We start from the raw sequence: 20,146 nt of genomic DNA, 5'->3' as shown, positions 1-20,146 counted from the left end.
GTCAAGGTAGGTGTGGTATACAGAAGATACCCTATTTGGTAAAAGACCAAGTCCATATTATGGCAAGAACAGCTCAAATAACCAAAGCGACAGTCCATCATTACTTTAAGGCATGAAGGTCAGTCAATTTTAAGAACTTTGAAAGTTTCTTCAAGTGCAGTCGCAAAAACGATCAAGCACTATGATGAAACTGGCTCTCATGAGGACCGCCACAGGAAAAGAACACCCAGAGTTACCTCTGCTGCAAAGGATAAATTCATTAGAATTAACGGCACCTCAGATTGCAGCCCAAATAAGTGCTTCACAGAGTTCAAGTAACAGACACACCTTAACATCAACTGTTCAGAGGAGACTGCGTGAATCAGGCCTTCATGGTCGAATTGCTGCAATGGAACATGCTACTTAAGGACGCCAATATTAAGAAGAGACTTGCTTGGGCCAAGAAACAAGAGCAATGGACATTAGACTGGTGGAAATCTGTCCTTTAGTCTGATGCGTCCAAATTTGAGATTTTTGGTTGCAACCGCCGTGTCTCTCTGAGACGCAGAGTAGGTGAACGGATGATTTCCGCATGTGTGGTTCCAACCGTGAAGTATGGAGGAAGAGGTGTGATGGTGTGGGGGTGCATTGCTGGTGACACTGTTGGTGATTTATTTAGAATTCAAGGTACACTTAACCAGCATGGCTACCACAGCATTCTTCAGCAATATACCATCCCATCCAGGTTGTGCTTAGTGAGACATCGAAGATGTCATCAAGGCAAAGGGTGGCTATTTTGAAGAATCTCAAATATAAAATGTATTTTGATTTGTTTAACACTTTTTTTATTCTATATGTGTTATTTCATAGTTTTGATGTCTTCACTATTATGTAGAAAATAGTAAAGATAAAGAAAGCCCTGGAATGAGTAGGTGTGTCCAAACTTTTTACTGGTACTGCATATATACAGTGGGGCAAAAAAATATTTAGTCAGCCATGGTGGAAAATAAGTATTTGGTCAAAAACAAAAGTTTATCTCAATACTTTGTTATGTACCCTTTGTTGGCAATGACAGAGGTCAAACGTTTTCAGAAGGTTTTCACACACTGTTGCTGGTATTTTGGCCCATTCCTCCATGCAGATCTCCTCTAGAGCAGTGATGTTTTGGGGCTGTTGCTGGGCAACACGGACCTTCAACTTCCAAAGATTTTCTATGGGGTTGAGATCTGGAGACTGGCTAGGCCACTCCAGGACCTTGAAATGCTTCTTACGAAGCCACTCCTTCGTTGCCCGAGCGGTGTGTTTGGCATCATTGTCACGCTGAAAGACCCAGCCACATTTCATCTTCAATGCCCTAGGCTTTGTTACTTTGGTCCCAGCTCTCTGCAGGTCATTCACTAGGTCCCCCCGTGTGGTTCTGGGATTTTTGCCCACCATTCTTGTGATCATTTTGACCCCACGGGGTGAGATCTTGCGTGGAGCCCCAGATCGAGGGAGATTATCAGTGGTCTTGTATATCTTCCATTTCCTAATAATTGCTCCCATAGTTGATTTCTTCAAACCAAGCTGCTTACCTATTGCAGATTCAGTCTTCCCAGCCGGGTGCAGGTCTACAATTTTGTTTCTGGTGTCCTTTGACAGCTCTTTGGTCTTGGCCATAGTGGACTTTGTAGTGTGACTGTTTGAGGTTGTGGACAGGTGTCTTTTATACTGATAAGTTCAAACAGGTGCCATTAATACAGGTAACGAGTAGAGGACAGAGGAGCCTCTTAAAGAAGAAGTTACAGGTCTGTGAGAGCCAGAAATCTTGCTTGTTTGTAGGTGACCAAATACTTTTTTTCCACCATAATTTGCAAATAAATTCATTAAAAATCCTACAATGTGATTTTCTGGATTTTTTTTCTTCTCATTTTGTCTGTCATAGTTGAAGTGTACCTATGATGAAAATTACAGGCCTCTCATCTTTTTAAGTGGGAGAACTTGCACAATTGGTGGCTGACTAAAAACTTTTTTGCCCCACTGTATATATATACTGCACTGTTGGAGCTAGGAACCCAAGCATTTCGCTATACCTGCAGTAACATCTGCTAAATATGTGTATGTGAACAATAAAATGTGATTTGAACATTTAATTTGATTTGGAACCACGATTTTCTGAAAATGTGGGAATTTTGCAACCCCACTTACAGGCCTGATGTGGCATGTAAACCGCGAGTTTCAGGCCACCATATTAGGGTAAAGCTAGGGCTCAAAATAAGGCCTGATGTAAATAGATGAATTATAATGATAACATATGTGCAGCATATACTAGTGCAGCATAAGTAACTAGTGCAAGCAGGTGTGATTTTGCACTTGGTAATACATGAGTAAAATCTTAACAACGCAGTTTGCAATTAATGTCACTCATGAGAATGAGTGCAAAAAAATGTAGGACAGAATTTGCAGCAAAGGCTACACCGTTCTAAGTCCCTCAATGGCACGCTATTCCAGAATTGCTTTGATGCAGATCGCGGCGCTGTACGGGAATGGAATCTTGTAAATAGGCTACCCTTCTTCAAAACAAATTATGGTACATAGTGTAGCTTCGTAGCCTTTACTAGGAGGACTTGGGAACTGCAGTTCATTATCGCAATGTCGGTTATTTTTGTGGAGGTGTGGCAGTCGTTGCCATGACAGCATATAGTTGGCAAACTCCGTTGTTGCCATTGATTATAGGAAGTACACATTCAAACGCTGTTTTTCGCTGGTTTTGGATTGAAAAGAACTGCAGTGACACCGACCGTTTTGTTGAATGACGCATCATGTTGCTGGTGGTAGTGGAAGGACGGGGATCATTCTAAAAAGTAGCCCGCACTGTTCGTGTTTGGACCACGTATTCAGGCATGTAATCTTTCCTGACTCAATACAGTTTTGCCAGGACACCAATGGAGGAAAAGCTTTAGGCTAAGGGCTATGAGTATGAAACTGCACGCACCCAATTCTACAAATATCCACAGTCTTGTTCAAAACTAAATACAATGGGGACATCTGGAACTGATGCAGTCGAATTCTCAGGGGAAGAAGAGGAGGAATACTATGAATTTGAGCATCTACCTGCACTCCTTGAAGATGAGGTGAGAGTGAATATTTATGTTTACATTATTATCGTCATTAATATTATTGTTCTCTCATTGGCATATATTAACCAAGCTTGAATATTGTAGGCTACCAACAATATTGTGTACTGAGGGTCCCCAAGGGACTGACTTTATTGTCTGTGAAATATATGCACCTGGGCTATGTTACTTGTGCAGTCCCAATAGATAGGCTAACCTATATGCTATTCACCAAGGGATTTAATGATTGAAGAAGACAGGTTGTTTTATAAGGTCTATCAAATCAACATCATGCTCTCTGTCTCAGGACATCAGATTAATGTCTGTGATCTTTCCTTATAACTCTCAAGGTGATCAAGGACCATACTTATAATGTGGGGCATAAATAATGACCCCTGCTGTGTCCCCTCATGGCTTTAAATTGATCATCTGGAGATTCATTACAACATTAAAATACTACCCTGTCCTGTTTTCATCTCCCAGTTTGAGTTTTAAAGTAACTGCCCAGTGAAAATCTAACTTTTAAAAGTTCATATTATGTTAACTCATATCCAAATAATGTTGTTGACTCGTCCTATACTCGTATTTGTGGCCAAAGCATAAATTTGAGAAAACCCCCCCACAAAAACCCTACCTTTACCTTGTATCTCAAACCAACCATTTAAAAAAATGCTTGCTATTTCCTCATAGATCATGATGTCATCTCCCTGAAGAGGATGAGCAGGCCAATCAGCGGTCTACTCTCACAAATATTTTTTATGACTGATATACAGTACCAGTCAAAAGTTTGGACACACCTACTCATTCCAGGGTTTTTCTTTATTTGTACTATTTTCTAAATTGTAGAATAATAGTGAAGACATCAAAACTATGAAATAATGAACATAGAATCATGAAGTAACCCAAAAAGTGTTAAACAAATCAAAATATATTTTAGATTCTTCGAAGTAGCCACCCTTTGCCTTGATGACAGCTTTGCAACCTCTTGGCGTTTTCTCAACCAGCTTCATGAGGTAGTCACCTGGAATGCATTTCAATTAACAGGTGTTACTTGTTAAAAGTTCATTTGTGGAATTTCTTTCCTTAATGCGTTTGAGCCAATCAGTTGTGTTGTGACAAGGTATATAGAAGATAAAGACCAAGTCCATATTATGGCAAGAACAGCTCAAATAAGCAAAGAGAAACGACAGTCCATCATTACTTTAAGACATGAAGGTCAGTCAATGCGGAAAATTTCAAGAACTTTGAAAGTTTCTTCAAGTGCAGTCACAAAAACCATCAAGCACTATGATGAAACTGGCTCTCATGAGGACCGCCACAGGAATCAAATCAAATCAAATCCAATTTTATTTGTCACATACACATGGTTAGCAGATGTTAATGCGAGTGTAGCGAAATGCTTGTGCTTCTAGTTCCGACAATGCAGTAATAACCAACGAGTAATCTAGCTAACAATTCCAAAACTACTACCTTATACACACAAGTGTAAAGGGATAAAGAATATGTACATAAAGATATATGAATGAGTGATGGTACAGAGCGGCATAGGCAAGATGCAGTAGATGGTATCGAGTACAGTATATACATATGAGATGAGTATGTAAACAAAGTGGCATAGTTTAAAGTGGCTAGTGATACATGTATTACATAAAGATGCAGTAGATGATATAGAGTACAGTATATACGTATACATATGAGATAAATAATGTGGGGTATGTAAACATTATATTAAGTAGCATTGTTTAAAGTGGCTAGTGATATATTTTACATCAATTCCCATCTGCACACTGCCATAACCCATCTGGTCAAGAGGAATACCTATGTAGGAATGCTGTTCATCGACTACAGCTCAGCATTTAACACCATAGTACCCTCCAAACTCGTCATTAAGCTCGAGACCCTGGGTCTCGACCCCGCCCTGTGCAACTGGATCCTGGACTTCTTGATTGGCCGCCCCCAGGTGGTGAGGGTAGGTAACACCATCTCCACCCCGCTGATCCTCAACACTGGGGCCCCACAATGGTGCGTTCTCAGTCCTCTCCTGTACTCCCTGTTCACACACGCCTCCAACTCAATCATCAAGTTTGCAGACGACACTATAGTGGTAGGCTTGATTACCCACAACGACGAGGCGACCTACAGGGAGGAGGTGAGGGCCCTCGGAGTGTGGTGTCAGGAAAATAACCTCACACTCAATGTCAACAAAACAAAGGAGATGATCGTGGACTTCAGGAAACAGAGGGAGCAGCCCCTTATCCACTGACGGGACAGTAGTGGAGAAGGTGGAAAGTTTTAAGTTCCTCTGCGTACACATCACGGACAAACTAAAATGGTCCACCCATACAGACAGTGTGGTGAAGAAGTCACAGCGCAGCAGCAGCGCCTCTTAAACCTCAGGAGGCTGAAGAAATTCAGCTTGTCACCAAAAACACTCACTTTTACAGATGCACAATCGAGAGCATCCTGCCGGGCTGTATCATCGCCTGCTACGGCAACTGCTCCACCCACAACCGTAAGGCTCTCCAGAGGGTAGTGAGGTCTGCACAACGCATCACCGGGGGCAAACTACCTGCCCTTCAGGACACCTAAACCACCCGATGTCATAGGAAGGCCAAAAAGATCACCAGGGACAACAACCACCCGAGCCACTGCCTGTTCACCTCGCTATCATCCAGAAGGCGAGGTCAGTACAGGTGCATCAAGCGGGGACCGAGAGACTGAAAACAGTTTCTATCTCAAGGCCAACAGAATGTTAAACAGCCATCACTAACATTGAGTGGCTGCTGCCAACATACTGACTCAACTCCAGCCACTTTAATAATACAAATTGATGTAATAAATGTATTCACTAGCCACCTTAAACAATGCCACTTTATATATTGTGTACATACCCTACATTACTCATCTCATATGTATATACTGTACTCTATACCATCTACTGCATTTTGCCTATGCCGTTCGGCCATCGTTCATTCATATATTTTCGTGTACATATTTTTATTCATTCCTTTACACTTGTGTGTGTGTAAGGTAGTTGTTGTGAAATTGTTAGGTTAGATTACTTGTCAGATATTACTGCATGGTAGGAACTAGAAGCACAAGCATTTCGCTACACTCGCATTAACATCTGCTAACCATGTGTATGTGACAAATAAAATTTGATTTGATTTGAAAGGAAGACCCAGAGTTACCTCTGCTGCAGAGGATAAGTTCATTAGAGTTACCAGCCTCAGAAACTGCAGCCCAAATAAGTTATTCACAGAGTGCATGAATCAGGCCTTGATGGTCGAATTGCTGCAAAGAAACCACCGCCTTGTTCGGGCGGCACTCGGCGGTCGACGTCACCGGTCTTCTAGCCATCACCAATCCACTTTTCATTTTCCATTGGTTTTGTCTTTGTTTCCCACACACGTGGTTTTCATTTCCCTATTACTGGTCATGTATTTAACCCTCTGTTTCCCCCATGTCTTTGTGTGTGATTGTTTGTTGTTCAGGTCGGTATGTTTCCGGCTGTTTTTTCCCGGGTGCTGTTTTCACCCGTGCTTTGTGGCAACCGTTATTTTTCGCACATTGGTATTGTTACTTTGTGCTATTTCTTAAGTAAAGTGCATTGTTCACTCATCTCTGCTCTCCTGTGCCTGACTTCATGCACCAGCTACACCCACCGCCTGACAAAGAGACTTGTTTGGGCCAAGAAACACTAGCAATGGACATTAGTCCAATGGAAGTATGTCCTTTTGTGTGAGGGGGTCCAAATTAAGGTTTTTGGTTCGAACTGCCGTGTCTCTGTGAGATGCAGAGTAGATGAACAGATGCTCTCCGCATGTGTGTTTCCCACCGTGAAGAATGGAGGAGGAGGTGTGATAGTGTGGGGGTGCTTTGCTGGTGACACTGTCAGTGATTCATTTAGAATTAGAGTCACACTTAACCAGCATGGCTACCACAGCTTTTTGCAGCGATACGCCATCCCACCTTGTTTGCGCTTAGTGGAGCTTTCATTTGTTTTTCAACAGGACAATGACCCAACACACCTCCAGGCTGTGTAAGGGCTATTTGACCAAGAAGGAGAGTGATGGAGTGCTGCATCAGATGACCTGGCCTTCACAATCACCCGACCTCAACCCAATTGAGAAGGTTTGGGATGAGTTGGACTGCAGAGTAAAGGAAAAGCAGCCAACAAGTGCTCAGCATATGTGGGAACTCCTTCAAGACAGTTGGAAAAGCATTCCAGGTGTAGCTGTTTGAGAAAATGCCAAGAGTGTGTAAAGCTGTCGTCAAGGCAAATGGTGGCTACTTTGAAGAATCTAAAATCTAAAATATATTTTGATTTGTTTAACGCTTTTTTTGGGTTGACACATGATGCCATATGTGTTATTTCATGGTTTTGATGTCTTCACTATTATTCTACAATGTTGAAAATAGTAAAAATAAAGAAAAACCCTTGCATGAGTAGGTGTGTCCAAGCTTCAGACTGGTACTGTATGTCCACACCATTCTATTGTTTAAATTGTTTTTTTTTTTACCTTTATTTAACTAGGCAAGTCAGTTAAGAACAAATTCTTATTTTCAATTACGGCCTACTGAGGAACAGTGGGTTAACTGCCTTGTTCAGGGGCAGAACGACAGATTTTGTCAGCTTGGGGATTCAATCTTGCAAAAGTCCAACGCTCTAACCACTAGGATACCTGCCGCCCCAGCGTACGCATACACCATTCCAACACAGAAAAGCTACCTTTTAACATACTTCACTAGCATTTTTTTGGAAGAAAAACTATTTCACTCGTATTGTAAGTAGTTATAGTTCCAATGTTTAACCATGTGCAGTGTGCAATAGGATTCAGTGCAGAAGAGTTATTCAAAGTTTGTCACGATCGCCGTCCGGAAATGACCGGACCAAGGTGCAGCGTGGTGAGGGTACATTTTTCATTATTATAAATGTAGCCAATAAAACAAGAAACAACTAAAATGAACGTGAAGCTTACTAGGGCTAAATGGGCCACTAACAAAGACAACTACCCACAAAATACAAAAAGTATGATTCCCAATCAGAGACAACAATGGACAGCTGTCCCTGATTGAGAACCATACCCGGCCAAAACATAGAAACACAGAACATAGAGTTTCCCACCCGAGTCACACCCTGACCAACCAAACATAGAGAATAAAAAGATCTCTACGGTCAGGGCGTGACACAGTTATTCACTTTGGAAGTTTTGAGCTGCAGGGGCTTTTGCAAGTGTGGCGAATCCGCAGAGACACTGCAGGGTAATCTTGAGTGGAAGGCGGTATGTGTGGGGTCAGCCTGCCAGATGCATTCAGCTGTAGTCTACACACAAGGGGAACAAGTGTAAACTTAGTCACATTTGACCTTTTGAGTACTATGGGATGAATTAAACCATTAACAACTCATGATTTCCCGCGATTACTTAGTCATCCATTTAGAAGCCCAACCAGAAAATAAATCACTCACTACTTCACTCTTTTCTTTCCCTCTTATTCTCTCTCCGTCGCTAAACCTTTGAGGAGTTCCACCAGTGCAGATTTGGTCTCATTTAGAGCTCTTGGAGTGAGAGGGGAAGTTATGCGGACCTGCACATTTAACTTGAGGAGAGTGGGAGAGACTCAATGTTTCTCTGCACTGTTCTCAAGGGAAACAGTCTATTTATGGCCTTTTGCTGCTGCTTAAAGTGACAGTTTTCTGCCCTATTATTGTGCCATATTCTACAGCATTGTAGGTGCACTTTATTCACATTCCGAAACAAATATTTTGTAACTGACAGGCAACCATCTTTTAGATCTCTCTCAGATAAATTGAAGATGTACTTTAAAGAGGAATATTCTGTCTTCACCCCAGTTCCATCTTTTTAAATCTTAGAAGAAAAGGGTTCCAAAAAAAGGGTTCTTCGGCCGTACCATAGGAGAACCCTTTTTGGTTCCAGGTAGAACCCTTTTGGGTTCCGTGTAAAACTCTCTGTGGAAGGGGTTCTACATGGAACCCAAAAGGGTTCTACCTGGGGACAGCTGAAGAACCCTTTTAGGTTCTAGATAGAAAAAAAAGTGCTAAGTGTTTAAAATTACAACAACTGAATGCCCATGTTCCATAAGACTTCCATGAGACTTTTGAGAAAAGACAGTGGTCTGTTCCACTGTTCAGTCACATGCATGTAATGGAAATGCAGAGTACTGGACACGTCATCACAATGGAGTCTCTCTATCTCAGAGCCATCAAAAACTGGCTTTTGTGCTCATGTGCAAAGCCAACAAAAGATCCTCTCTTCTTCACACACAAGTCCAGCACTGAAAATGTCAAACATGCCATGAGTTGTTTCGTATTCATTGATGTAATAAGGCTTCTTCATAAGACAAAATGTGCCCGCTTGGCTTTGCACAGTTTGCAGCATGACATACAAGGGTGTGGGTGTAAATGTGTGTATTGCTGCATGACACATACTGTATTAATTGTGCCTGTGTGTGCATGTGTGTTACTCTTGTGTGTGCATATGTCTGTGTGTGTGTGCGTGCATGCGTGTGTCCGCAGGAGAACGTGTCCCTGGCAGATATCCTGTCGTTGCGGGACACCTGTCTGACGGAGCAGGAGGTGTGGGCGGTGTGTGTGGAGTGTGTCCTAGCCTTGCAGAGTATCGCCCCATCGACCCTCTTCCACACCCTGTGCATCACACCCGACACCCTGGCCTTCAACGCCCATGGCAATGTGTGCTTTATGGAGCAACTCAGTGGTGAGTCAACACAGCTCTCTCACCTCAGAGATGATCCAGTCTCCCTGTCCATTCAGGGTCATGTTCATTAGGGCACACAAAAACTTTTTAAAAAGTTTTGTAACAAGAAACAAAAAATTGTTATCCTTTTTGCAGTAGTCCAAGTACTCCCTCCCTGCTTCACTTTATTTTCTTCCATTTAGTGCATATTGAACACAACCTAGGTCTATCAGTTATTCAGTGGATTCTATGGTGTTTCGTTTCAGTTACAGTTAATCTGTTAGTCAATGCTGTCTGCTATTGTAAACGACTGAGGCAGCACTCTCTCTACTGATCAATCAGTCTGATCTGATAAACCCTGGCATCCTGAGGTCACAGATCAATCTGAAGATCAGGGCCCTTCTATTTATTATGACTTCAAAGGTCAAACTGATCTTAGATCAGCACTCCCACTCTGAGATGCTTAATGATTAGGGCTTCAGATTCTCCTCTTGAAAAGTTTGTTTACAAACCTCATCATATTCTCTTTTGGTCAGCAGTATACGTTTCAAACTAGAAAGTTCCACCTGTTCCCAAAATAATAATAATGTTGAGCTATTGTGTGATTACATCTGTGTGATGTGATTTTGCAGTCGTCTGCAGCTCCTCATCTCATTTGGATGGAAAAGGTTGGTGAAACAGTCATATCCTTCATGTTCAGGATAGTATGCCTCTGTCTCACCGTGTCCCTCAGACATACTGAGAAATCCACTCTGCCAACAGGCTAGCTTCTTCTCCTCTCAGGGAACTGCAATCATCTGTCTTTTACCAAACAAGGTTGCGTCACCGCCTGTCATACTCACCCCTGTTGTCCCTTCCACACAAACATACACAGGCAGGTAGGCAGGCACGTCAACACATACACACACGTATGCATGGATCCACAGACGTACATGCACACCGGACGCTCACACACATACGCACGCACACACATATCAGTTCAGGGATAGCCTCCCGTTTTCTCCCTGGCAACATCAGTAATTGATAAGCATTGATGAGATCAACAGTGTCCGTGTTGCCAAGGGGATTGTTTCCCTGGTAACCAATATTCTGGCGGTCAGCTGGCTATCAGTGCCTTTGACTCACCCTGGATTCACATTAGAATCTATTGCTATTTGCTAATTGAGATAATTTAGTTAAGACACAATAAGATGTGCTGTCAGATGTCCTTTGTTTTGCACATGTTGGAATACTAACCAGCACTTATACTACTACTTTTCTCCCCTGCACTGATTAGGTTTAATCGAGCGTTTTTTTGAATACTGATGTGTGTGGGACATCATCACGTGTTTCTTTAGGAATTGAGCATTCAGAGTGACCTTACGTGACCAATTAATGCTCAGTATGCAGCAGTGTTATTACTCATGGAGCAGTATCCATTCAAATCAAATCAAATTTTATTTGTCACATGCGCCGAATACAACAGGTATTCGTAGACCTTACTGTGAAATGCTTACTTACAAGCCCTTAACCAACAATGCAGTTCAAGACATAGAGTTAAGAAAATATTTGCTAAATAAATTTGTCAAATGTTTTATAAAAAGTAACACAATAAGATTACATAACAATAAAGAGGCTATATACAGGGGGTACCGGTACCAAATAAAATTTTATTTGTCACATACACATGGTTATCAGATGTTAATGCGAGTGTAGCGAAATGCTTGTGCTTCTAGTTCCGACAATGCTGTAATAACCAACGAGTAATCTAACCTAACAATTCCACAACTACTACCTTATACACACAAGTGTAAAGGGATAAAGAATATGTACATAAAGATATATGAATGAGTGATGGTACAGCACAGCATAGGCAAGATGCAGTAGATGGTATCGAGTACAGTATATACATATGAGATGAGTAATATAGGGTATATAAACATAAAGTGGCATAGTTTAAAGTGGCTAGTGATACATGTATTACATAAAGATTGCAAGATGCAGTAGATGATATAGAGTACAGTATATACATATACATATGAGATGAGTAATGTAGGGTATGTAAACATTATATTAAGTGGCATTGTTTAAAGTGGCTAGTGATACATTTTTACATCAATTTCCATCAATTTCCATTATTAAAGTGGCTGGAGTTGAGTCAGTATGTTGGCAACAGCCACTCAATGTTAGTGGTGGCTGTTTAACAGTCTGATAGCCTTGAGATAGAAGCTGTTTTTCAGTCTCTCGGTCCCTGCTTTGATGCACCTGTACTGACCTCGCCTTCTGGATGTTAGCGTGTGGTTGTTGTCCTTTATGATCTTTATGGCCTTCCTGCGACATCGGGTGGTGTAGGTGTCCTGGAGGGCAGGTAGTTTGACCTCGGTGATGCGTTATGCAGACCTCACTACCCTCCGGAGAGCCTTACTGTTGTGCCTTACTGTTGTGGGCGAAGCAGTTGCCTTACCAGGCGGTGATACAGCCCGACAGGATGCTCTCGATTGTGCATCTGTAGAAGTTTGTGAGTGCCAGGGACTCAAATCCTGCAGTGCCAGACGTGTCCCCCTGCTTAAGCCAGTACATGTCCAGGCCGTCTGAAGTTTGCTAGAGAGCATTTCGATGATCCAGAAGAATATTGGGAGAATGTCAGATGAAACCAAAATATAACTTTTTGGTAAAAACTCAACTCGTCGTGTTTGGAGGAGAAATAATACTGAGTTGCATCCAAAGAACACCATCCCTACTGTGAAGCATGGGGGTGGAAACATCATGCTTTGGGGCTGTTTTTCTGCAAAGGGACCAGGACGACTGATCCGTGTAAAGGAAAGAATGAATGGGGCCATGTATTGTGAGATTTTGAGTGAAAACCTTCTTCCATCAGCAAGGGCATTGAAGATGAAACGTGGCTGGGTCTTTCAGCATGACAATGATCCCAAACACACTGCCCGGCAACGAAGGAGTGGCTTCGTAAGAAGCATTTCAAGGTCCTGGAGTGGCCTAGCCAGTCTCCAGATCTCAACCCCATAGAAAATCTTTGTAGGGAGTTGAAAGTCCGTGTTGCCCAGCAACAGCCCCAAAACATCACTGCTCTAGAGGAGATCTGCATGGAGGAATGGGCCAAAATACCAGCAACAGTGTGTGAAAACCTTGTGAAGACTTACAGAAAACGTTTGACCTCTGTTGTATACCCTTTGTTGGCAATGACAAAGTATTGCGAAACTTTTGTTATTGACCAAATACTTATTTTCCACCATAATTTGCAAATAAATTCATAAAAAATCCAACAATGTGATTTTCTGGATTTTTTTTTCTTCTCATTTTGTCTGTCATAGTTGAAGTGTACCTATGATGAAAATTACAGGCCTCACTCATCTTTTTAAGTCGTAGAACTTGCACAATTGGAGGCTGACTAAATACTTTTTTGCCCCACTCTATGTAATTGTGCCTTTTGTCCAGGTGGGAAAGGGCAGTGTGTAGTGTGATTTAGACATCTGTGGATCTGTTGGGGTGGTATGCGAATTGGAGTGGGTCTAGGGTTTCTGAAATGATGGTGTTGATGTGAGCCATGACCAGCCTTTCAAAGCACTTCATGGCTACCGATGTGAGTGCTATGGGGCGGGAGTCATTTAGGCAGGTTCCCTTTCACATTCCTGGGCACAGGGACTATGGTGGTCTGCTTGAAACATGTAGGTATTATAGACTCTGCCAGGGAGAGGTTGAAAATGTCAGTGAAGACACTTGCCAGTTGGTCCGTACATGCTCTGAATACACTGCTGGTGCTCTTATGCATGCGTCAGTGTTGCTTTCCTCAAAGTGAGCATAAAAGGCATTTGGTTGTCTGGTAGGCTCGCGTCACTGGGAAGCTCGCAGCTTTGTTCCCCTTTGTAGTCCATAATAGTTTGCAAGCCCTGCCACATCCGACGAGCGTCAGAGCTGGTGTAGTAGGATTCAATCTTAGTCCTGTATTGGCTCTTTGCCTGTTTGATGGTTTGTCTGATGGCATGGCGGGATTTCTGGATTAGTGTCCCGCTCCTTGAAAGCTGTAGCCTTTAGCTCGGTGCAGATGTTGCCTGTAATCCATGGCTTCTGGTTGGGATATGTACTTACGGTCAATGTGGGGACGACGTTGTCCATTCACTTAATGATGAAGCCGGTGACTGAGGTGGTATACTCCTCAATACCATTGGATGAATCACGGAACATATTCCAGTCTGTGCTAGCAAAACAGTCCTGTAGCGTAGCATCCACGTCATCTGACCACTTCCGTATTGAGTGAGTCATTGGTATTTCCTGCTTTAGTTTTTGTTATTAAGCAGGAATTATGGTCAGATTTGGTAGAAAATGGCATTTCACAATGTCATTACACAATGTCATACATTTTAATATTAGCTCTCTCCAGTCCCGTCTGAGAGAATATGAGAGCATTAATGTAGTTTGTTTTTTGCAATCATATTATTAGCAGTGTCATGACTGTCCTGATCAGGTCAGGTTACAGGAGACCACAACCCTACAGATTATCTCTCAACCCCAACAGAGGAGGAGAGATCTAGGGGTCTGAAGATGTGGGGTTTTATGACCCCTCACGCCCCTGGTAAATCTCAGGCCACAGACAAATTCCTTTGTCCTGTTACTATGGAGAACCAGCCTCAGAACATTAAACATAAAATAAACATGAACAATGGTTTCCGTCAGCCAAGGTCTAATTAGTAAACGAACCCAGAACAAGTTTGAAGACAAAGAAATCCCTTTCTACCCAAGCTACGGATGAGTAGCTGTGTCTAAGCGAGTGAATTCAAGCCGGACCCCCTTAGCATCCAATCCCAGCGAATCGTGGTATCTAAAAGGTTTCATTCCTATGCTGTGAGCTCTGAGCTACAGAGCTGTCTGTCCTCAGAAGACCCCTTCCATAGCAAGGGTGAGGGAACAGATTCCTAAGCCAAAAGGACACTGACATCGGGAGGACGATCAGAGAGGTGCGCAGGAGAAGTGCGTCATCGAGCAGCTGAACGGTCCCCTGTACGGTCCACGCAGAGAATCTTCTGAGATCATCCCCACGTAATTACATCATTATATTCTGACCCATAAGAGCGGTAGTTTGGGGCAAGGTTAGGGTTAGAATAAGCATAGCTGGCAAATTCACCCAAATGTATATTTCTCTTGTATACTTTCTTTTTTCTCTCTCTATTTGAAATCACAATTTTGGGTAAAACGCTCCATAGTGTGTTGGCCCGATATACTAAGTTCTAATCAATAGCCTATAATGTGTTTTGTCTATATGTATCTTTTTATCATCAGTTTTAATTTTTTAGTAAATAAATATTCAACTGAGATTGGTGTGGTACTAACTCATTGGTGAGACCCGGGTCCGTGCAGATTCACAGGCTATACGACGTTCAGAACGAGATTGGTTGAGGTAACTGGTTAATTAGCGACTGTTGTAAAATCGATATTCTGATATTCTTTGAGTTAATTTGGGAAATAGAAACTCAATAAAAACTAGTTTTCCCATGGTGCCCCAGGTTAATGAGTTAATAATTTATTGATTCAGATAATCACGCAATTATAAACTTTTAATAATTCGATTAACAACAGTCGTCACATTTACTAAATACAACGTCACGACATATTGGCGCCCCCTGGGAGGAATCTAATATAGGCTGCACTGTTAGGTTAATTTCATACCAATTGTGTAACAAGATACATATATACCATTAATAGCTATAGGCAGGACTAGTGCGGGAGAGAAGCGTGTGTGTGCGACGTTCAATTGCACCCAGATACTGGTCTGGAGAGAACCACCCCTGTGGTATTTCTGACGAAAGCCAGTGTGTAGGGGGGGGGGGGGTCTACTGAATGCTACGAGCCAAGGCAAATGTACCGGCCGATGCAGGTATTATAAAAATAATACTAGTCTGGCCCAATTTAGTGTTATTTCTGTCGATCGCTTTCAGGAGCGACCTGACTCGTTCATAAGCAATTCCTAGAGCAGAGGATATATGAGCCAGCCATTACGGAAATTGGAGTATATATATTTGTTCGACCGAAGCGGAGTTATTATCTCTCCACCTCTCGCGTTAGGTAACGTGAAGAGTATAAGGGTTGAACGTGAGACGTCACCTAATAAACCCGATCCCTTGTTGGAGGGAACTTCCCTTGTGCGGCGAGGTGGAAACCCCGCACAAGGAAAGCTAAGCATTGCGCCAGATGCTAAGCTAATAAAGGGGAGCAGACATTTTTGTTTTTCCCTTTGTTCATAGTGAATTCTCGTGCCAGGCGAGAATCCTGTGAGATCTCAGCTTGCGCTCTCAGTAACCTCTGGCTACGAATCGCCAGTCATTTTTCGTGAAATAATTCAGGTTACGCTGTAGGATATCAAACCAGTCTCAACTGATTGGATAATAGTGTCTTTCAATTTTATACATACATTAAATTGATACACTACCTTTCCAGGTTGGTTATTGGAATAATACACAAACTAATGTGTTCTAACCAATGAGACATGTTTAAACTGTTCCACATTAACTTAGAGAGAGCAACTATTTCAGGTTAATTAAAGCTAATCCCTGTAGCCTATACGGGTTGACTGATCATTCAAATTGATTCATAAATTAAATCTGTTTTAACAGCTTAATGGTGTTTAGAAATACATTTGTACAGCATTGTGAAAGTCTACCTTCACTGGCACCTGGTTGATATTTAGCTTGTGAAGCTTATTTTAAATATTTCAGGTGATGCTGTACGATATCTAACCGGTCTCAACTGATTGGATATCATTGGCTCATTCAATTTAATACATACAGTGCCTTGCGAAAGTATTCGGCCCCCTTGAACTTTGCGACCTTTTGCCACATTTCAGGCTTCAAACATAAAGATATAAAACTGTATTTTTTTGTGAAGAATCAACAACAAGTGGGACACAATCATGAAGTGGAACGACATTTATTGGATATTTCAAACTTTTTTAACAAATCAAAAACTGAAAAATTGGGCGTGCAAAATTATTCAGCCCCTTTACTTTCAGTGCAGCAAACTCTCTCCAGAAGTTCAGTGAGGATCTCTGAATGATCCAATGTTGACCTAAATGACTAATGATGATAAATACAATCCACCTGTGTGTAATCAAGTCTCCGTATAAATGCACCTGCACTGTGATAGTCTGAGGTCCGTTAAGAGCGCAGAGAGCATCATGAAGAACAAGGAACACACCAGGCAGGTCCGAGATACTGTTGTGAAGAAGTTTAAAGCCGGATTTGGATACAAAAAGATTTCCCAAGCTTTAAACATCCCAAGAAGCACTGTGCAAGCGATAATATTGAAATGGAAGGAGTATCAGACCACTGCAAATCTACCAAGACCTGGCCGTCCCTCTAAACTTTCAGCTCATACAAGGAGAAGACTGATCAGAGATGCAGCCAAGAGGCCCATGATCACTCTGGATGAACTGCAGAGATCTACAGCTGAGGTGGGAGACTCTGTCCATAGGACAACAATCAGTCGTATATTGCACAAATCTGGCCTTTATGGAAGAGTGGCAAGAAGAATGCCATTTCTTAAAGATATTCATAAAAAGCGTAGTTTAAAGTTTGCCACAAGCCACCTGGGAGACACACCAAACATGTGGAAGAAGGTGCTCTGGTCAGATGAAACCAAAATTGAACTTTTTGGCAACAATGCAAAACGTTATGTTTGGCGTAAAAGCAACACAGCTCATCACCCTGAACAGACCATCCACACTGTCAAACATGGTGGTGGCAGCATCATGGTTTGGGCCTGCTTTTCTTCAGCAGGGACAGGGAAGATGGTTAAAATTGATGGGAAGATGGATGGAGCCAAATACAGGACCATTCTGGAAGAAAACCTGATGGAGTCTGCAAAAGACCTGAGACTGGGACGGAGATTTGTCTTCTAACAAGACAATGGTCCAAAACATAAGGCAAAATCTACAATGGAATGGTTCAAAAATAAACATATCCAGGTGTTAGAATGGCCAAGTCAAAGTCCAGACCTGAATCCAATCGAGAATTTGTGAGAGAACTGCTGTTCACAAATGCTCTCCATCCAACCTCACTGAGCTCGAGCTGTTTTGCAAGGAGGAATGGGAAAAAATGTCAGTCTCTCGATGTGCAAAACTGATAGAGACATACCCCAATCGACTTACAGCTGTAATCGCAGCAAAAGGTGGCGCTACAAAGTATTAACTTAAGGGGGCTGAATAATTTTGCACGCCCAATTTTTCAGTTTTTGATTTGTTAAAAAAGTTTGAAATATCCAATAAATGTCGTTCCACTTCATGATTGTGTCCCACTTGTTGTTGATTCTTCACACAAAAATACAGTTTTATATCTTTATGTTTGAAGCCTGAAATGTGGCAAAAGGTCGCAAAGTTCAAGGGGGCTGAATACTTTTGCAAGGCACTGTACATTAAATTGCTACACTACCTTTCCAGGTTGATTATTGGAATAATACGCAAACTAATGTGTTCTAACAAATGAGACATAGTTGAACTTTTCAACGTTAACTTAGAGATAGCAACTCTTTCAGGTGAATTAAAGTTAAAATTCCCAAATAGCTTATACAGGTTAGATTTATCATTAAAATTGATTTAATCAATTAAATCTGTTTTGGCAAGTCAGTAATAACCAACTCTCATTACTGAGAGTCTTACAAGTCTTGATGATTCACTGACGTTTACAAACTGAGTTAAATCGTGTTTGCAGCCTCCAACTCAAAATCCAAACATTACGTAAATTGAAATAATAACTGATGACCATAACAATGAGCAATCCATCAAATGGGTTTCCACCAATTTCCCCTCTAATCAGTGGACCTTCACCCACGGAAAGAATGATAGGTGACGTCAGCAACGATGCAAATCCTAACTATGCCAAGGGGCTGGAAATGTTAGATTTCGATGCCATAAGCGAGAAAAATACAGACATTGCGACAGATGCTCTTCAAAATAGACCATCAGGAGGAGGCCTGGTAAAGGTTCTGTCCAGTTTAGCCCTCAACTATGTCCACCAGCAGAGATTGACAATGCACCAGTTTTTCAGTGCCCAGCAGAGGCACGAGCAGGAAGCTGGGGAGTTCAAGGCACAGGTGGAGAGAACCAGGGAGCTGGCATCGAAATCTGAAAAGGATAAGCTACTGCTAGCCAAGGAACTGTGTGTGAGGACAGATAAATTGGAAGATCTAGCTAACACTTATAACAAAGAACGCGAACAAACTCTTGACCAAGTCCCTATTCTAAAGGAACAACTCGTTTTAGCTAAAACTATATACGATGAATCTAACGAGCTAGCTAGAAAGTAGATGAATCTAACGAGCTAGCTAGAAACCGGGGTGAGCAACTTGATGCCCTGCAAGCGGTTGTGAATGAACCCACTCAAAGTAATAATGCTCTATTCCAACAGCTGCAGACCAAAGACAATCAGTTAATGAACACAATGACCAAGTTGGAGGACAAAACAGCAGAACTCATTGAAGTCGCCGATTTAACCTCTCTAGGGTACGTGGGACGCTAGCGTCCCATCTGGCCAACATCCAGTGAGATTGCAGAGCGCCAAATTCAATTACAGAAATGCTCATTATAAAAATTCAGAAAACAAAACATATTTTAAATAGGTTTAAAGATGAACTTCTTGTTAAACCAACCACAGTGTCATATTTATAAATAGCTTTTTGGCGAAAGCATACCTAGCCAAGAACATACCTAACCCAGAACATAGCCCAGTTGACAAATTATTACAAACCGTAACCAGCCAAGCAGAAGTGTTACAAAACTCAGAAGTAGAGATCAAATTAATCCCTTACCTTTGATGATCTTCATATGGTGGCAATCAGAAGACATTCATTTACTCAATAAATGTTTGTTTTGTTCGATGAAGTCTCTTTATATCCAAAAACCTTAGTTTTGTTAGCGCGTTTTCTTCAGTAATCCACAGGCTCAAACGCAGTTAAAACAATCCGCCAAACATCAAAATGATATCCGTAAAGTTCATAGAAACATGTCAAATGATGTTTATATTCAATCCTCAGGTTGATCTAAATGATCTATAATATTTCAACCGGACAATAACGTCGTCAATATAAAGGTAAACAATAAATGCACATGCGCATGAAAAAGCTCTGCGACACGGTAGGGTCCACTCGTTCAGACTGGTCTTACTCCCTCATAAGAATACAAGCCTGAAACGATTTCTAAAGACTGTTGACATCTAGTGGTAGGCATAGGAACTGCAAATGGAGTCCTAAATCAATGGATACAGTAATGGCATTGAATAAAAAACTACAAAACCACAAAAAAAAACTACTTCCTGAATGGATTTTTCTCATGTTTTCTGTTATACTCACAGACACTATTTTAACAGTTTTGTAAAC

At 41.7% G+C, this 20,146-nt stretch overlaps 1 protein-coding gene across 1 annotated transcript in view; it reads left to right on the top strand.

Moving 5' to 3' along the window:
* The first annotated feature begins 2,596 nt into the window (after nucleotides 1–2,596).
* Nucleotides 2,597–20,146, top strand: part of LOC110502312 (kinase non-catalytic C-lobe domain-containing protein 1) — a 90,828-nt gene continuing 73,278 nt past the window's right edge. Inside the window, exons 1-2 of the mRNA XM_021580246.2 lie at nucleotides 2,597–3,092; nucleotides 9,613–9,811. Of these exons, the coding sequence (XP_021435921.2) occupies nucleotides 2,997–3,092; nucleotides 9,613–9,811 (295 nt within the window). The 5' untranslated portion in view covers nucleotides 2,597–2,996. The remainder of the gene's footprint in view (nucleotides 3,093–9,612; nucleotides 9,812–20,146) is intronic.

Source organism: Oncorhynchus mykiss, chromosome 23 (genome assembly GCF_013265735.2).
Source record: "Oncorhynchus mykiss isolate Arlee chromosome 23, USDA_OmykA_1.1, whole genome shotgun sequence".
Classification (NCBI taxonomy): domain Eukaryota; kingdom Metazoa; phylum Chordata; class Actinopteri; order Salmoniformes; family Salmonidae; genus Oncorhynchus; species Oncorhynchus mykiss.
Note: the sequence above shows the minus strand (reverse complement) of the source record. Positions and strands in the feature narration are given on the sequence as shown.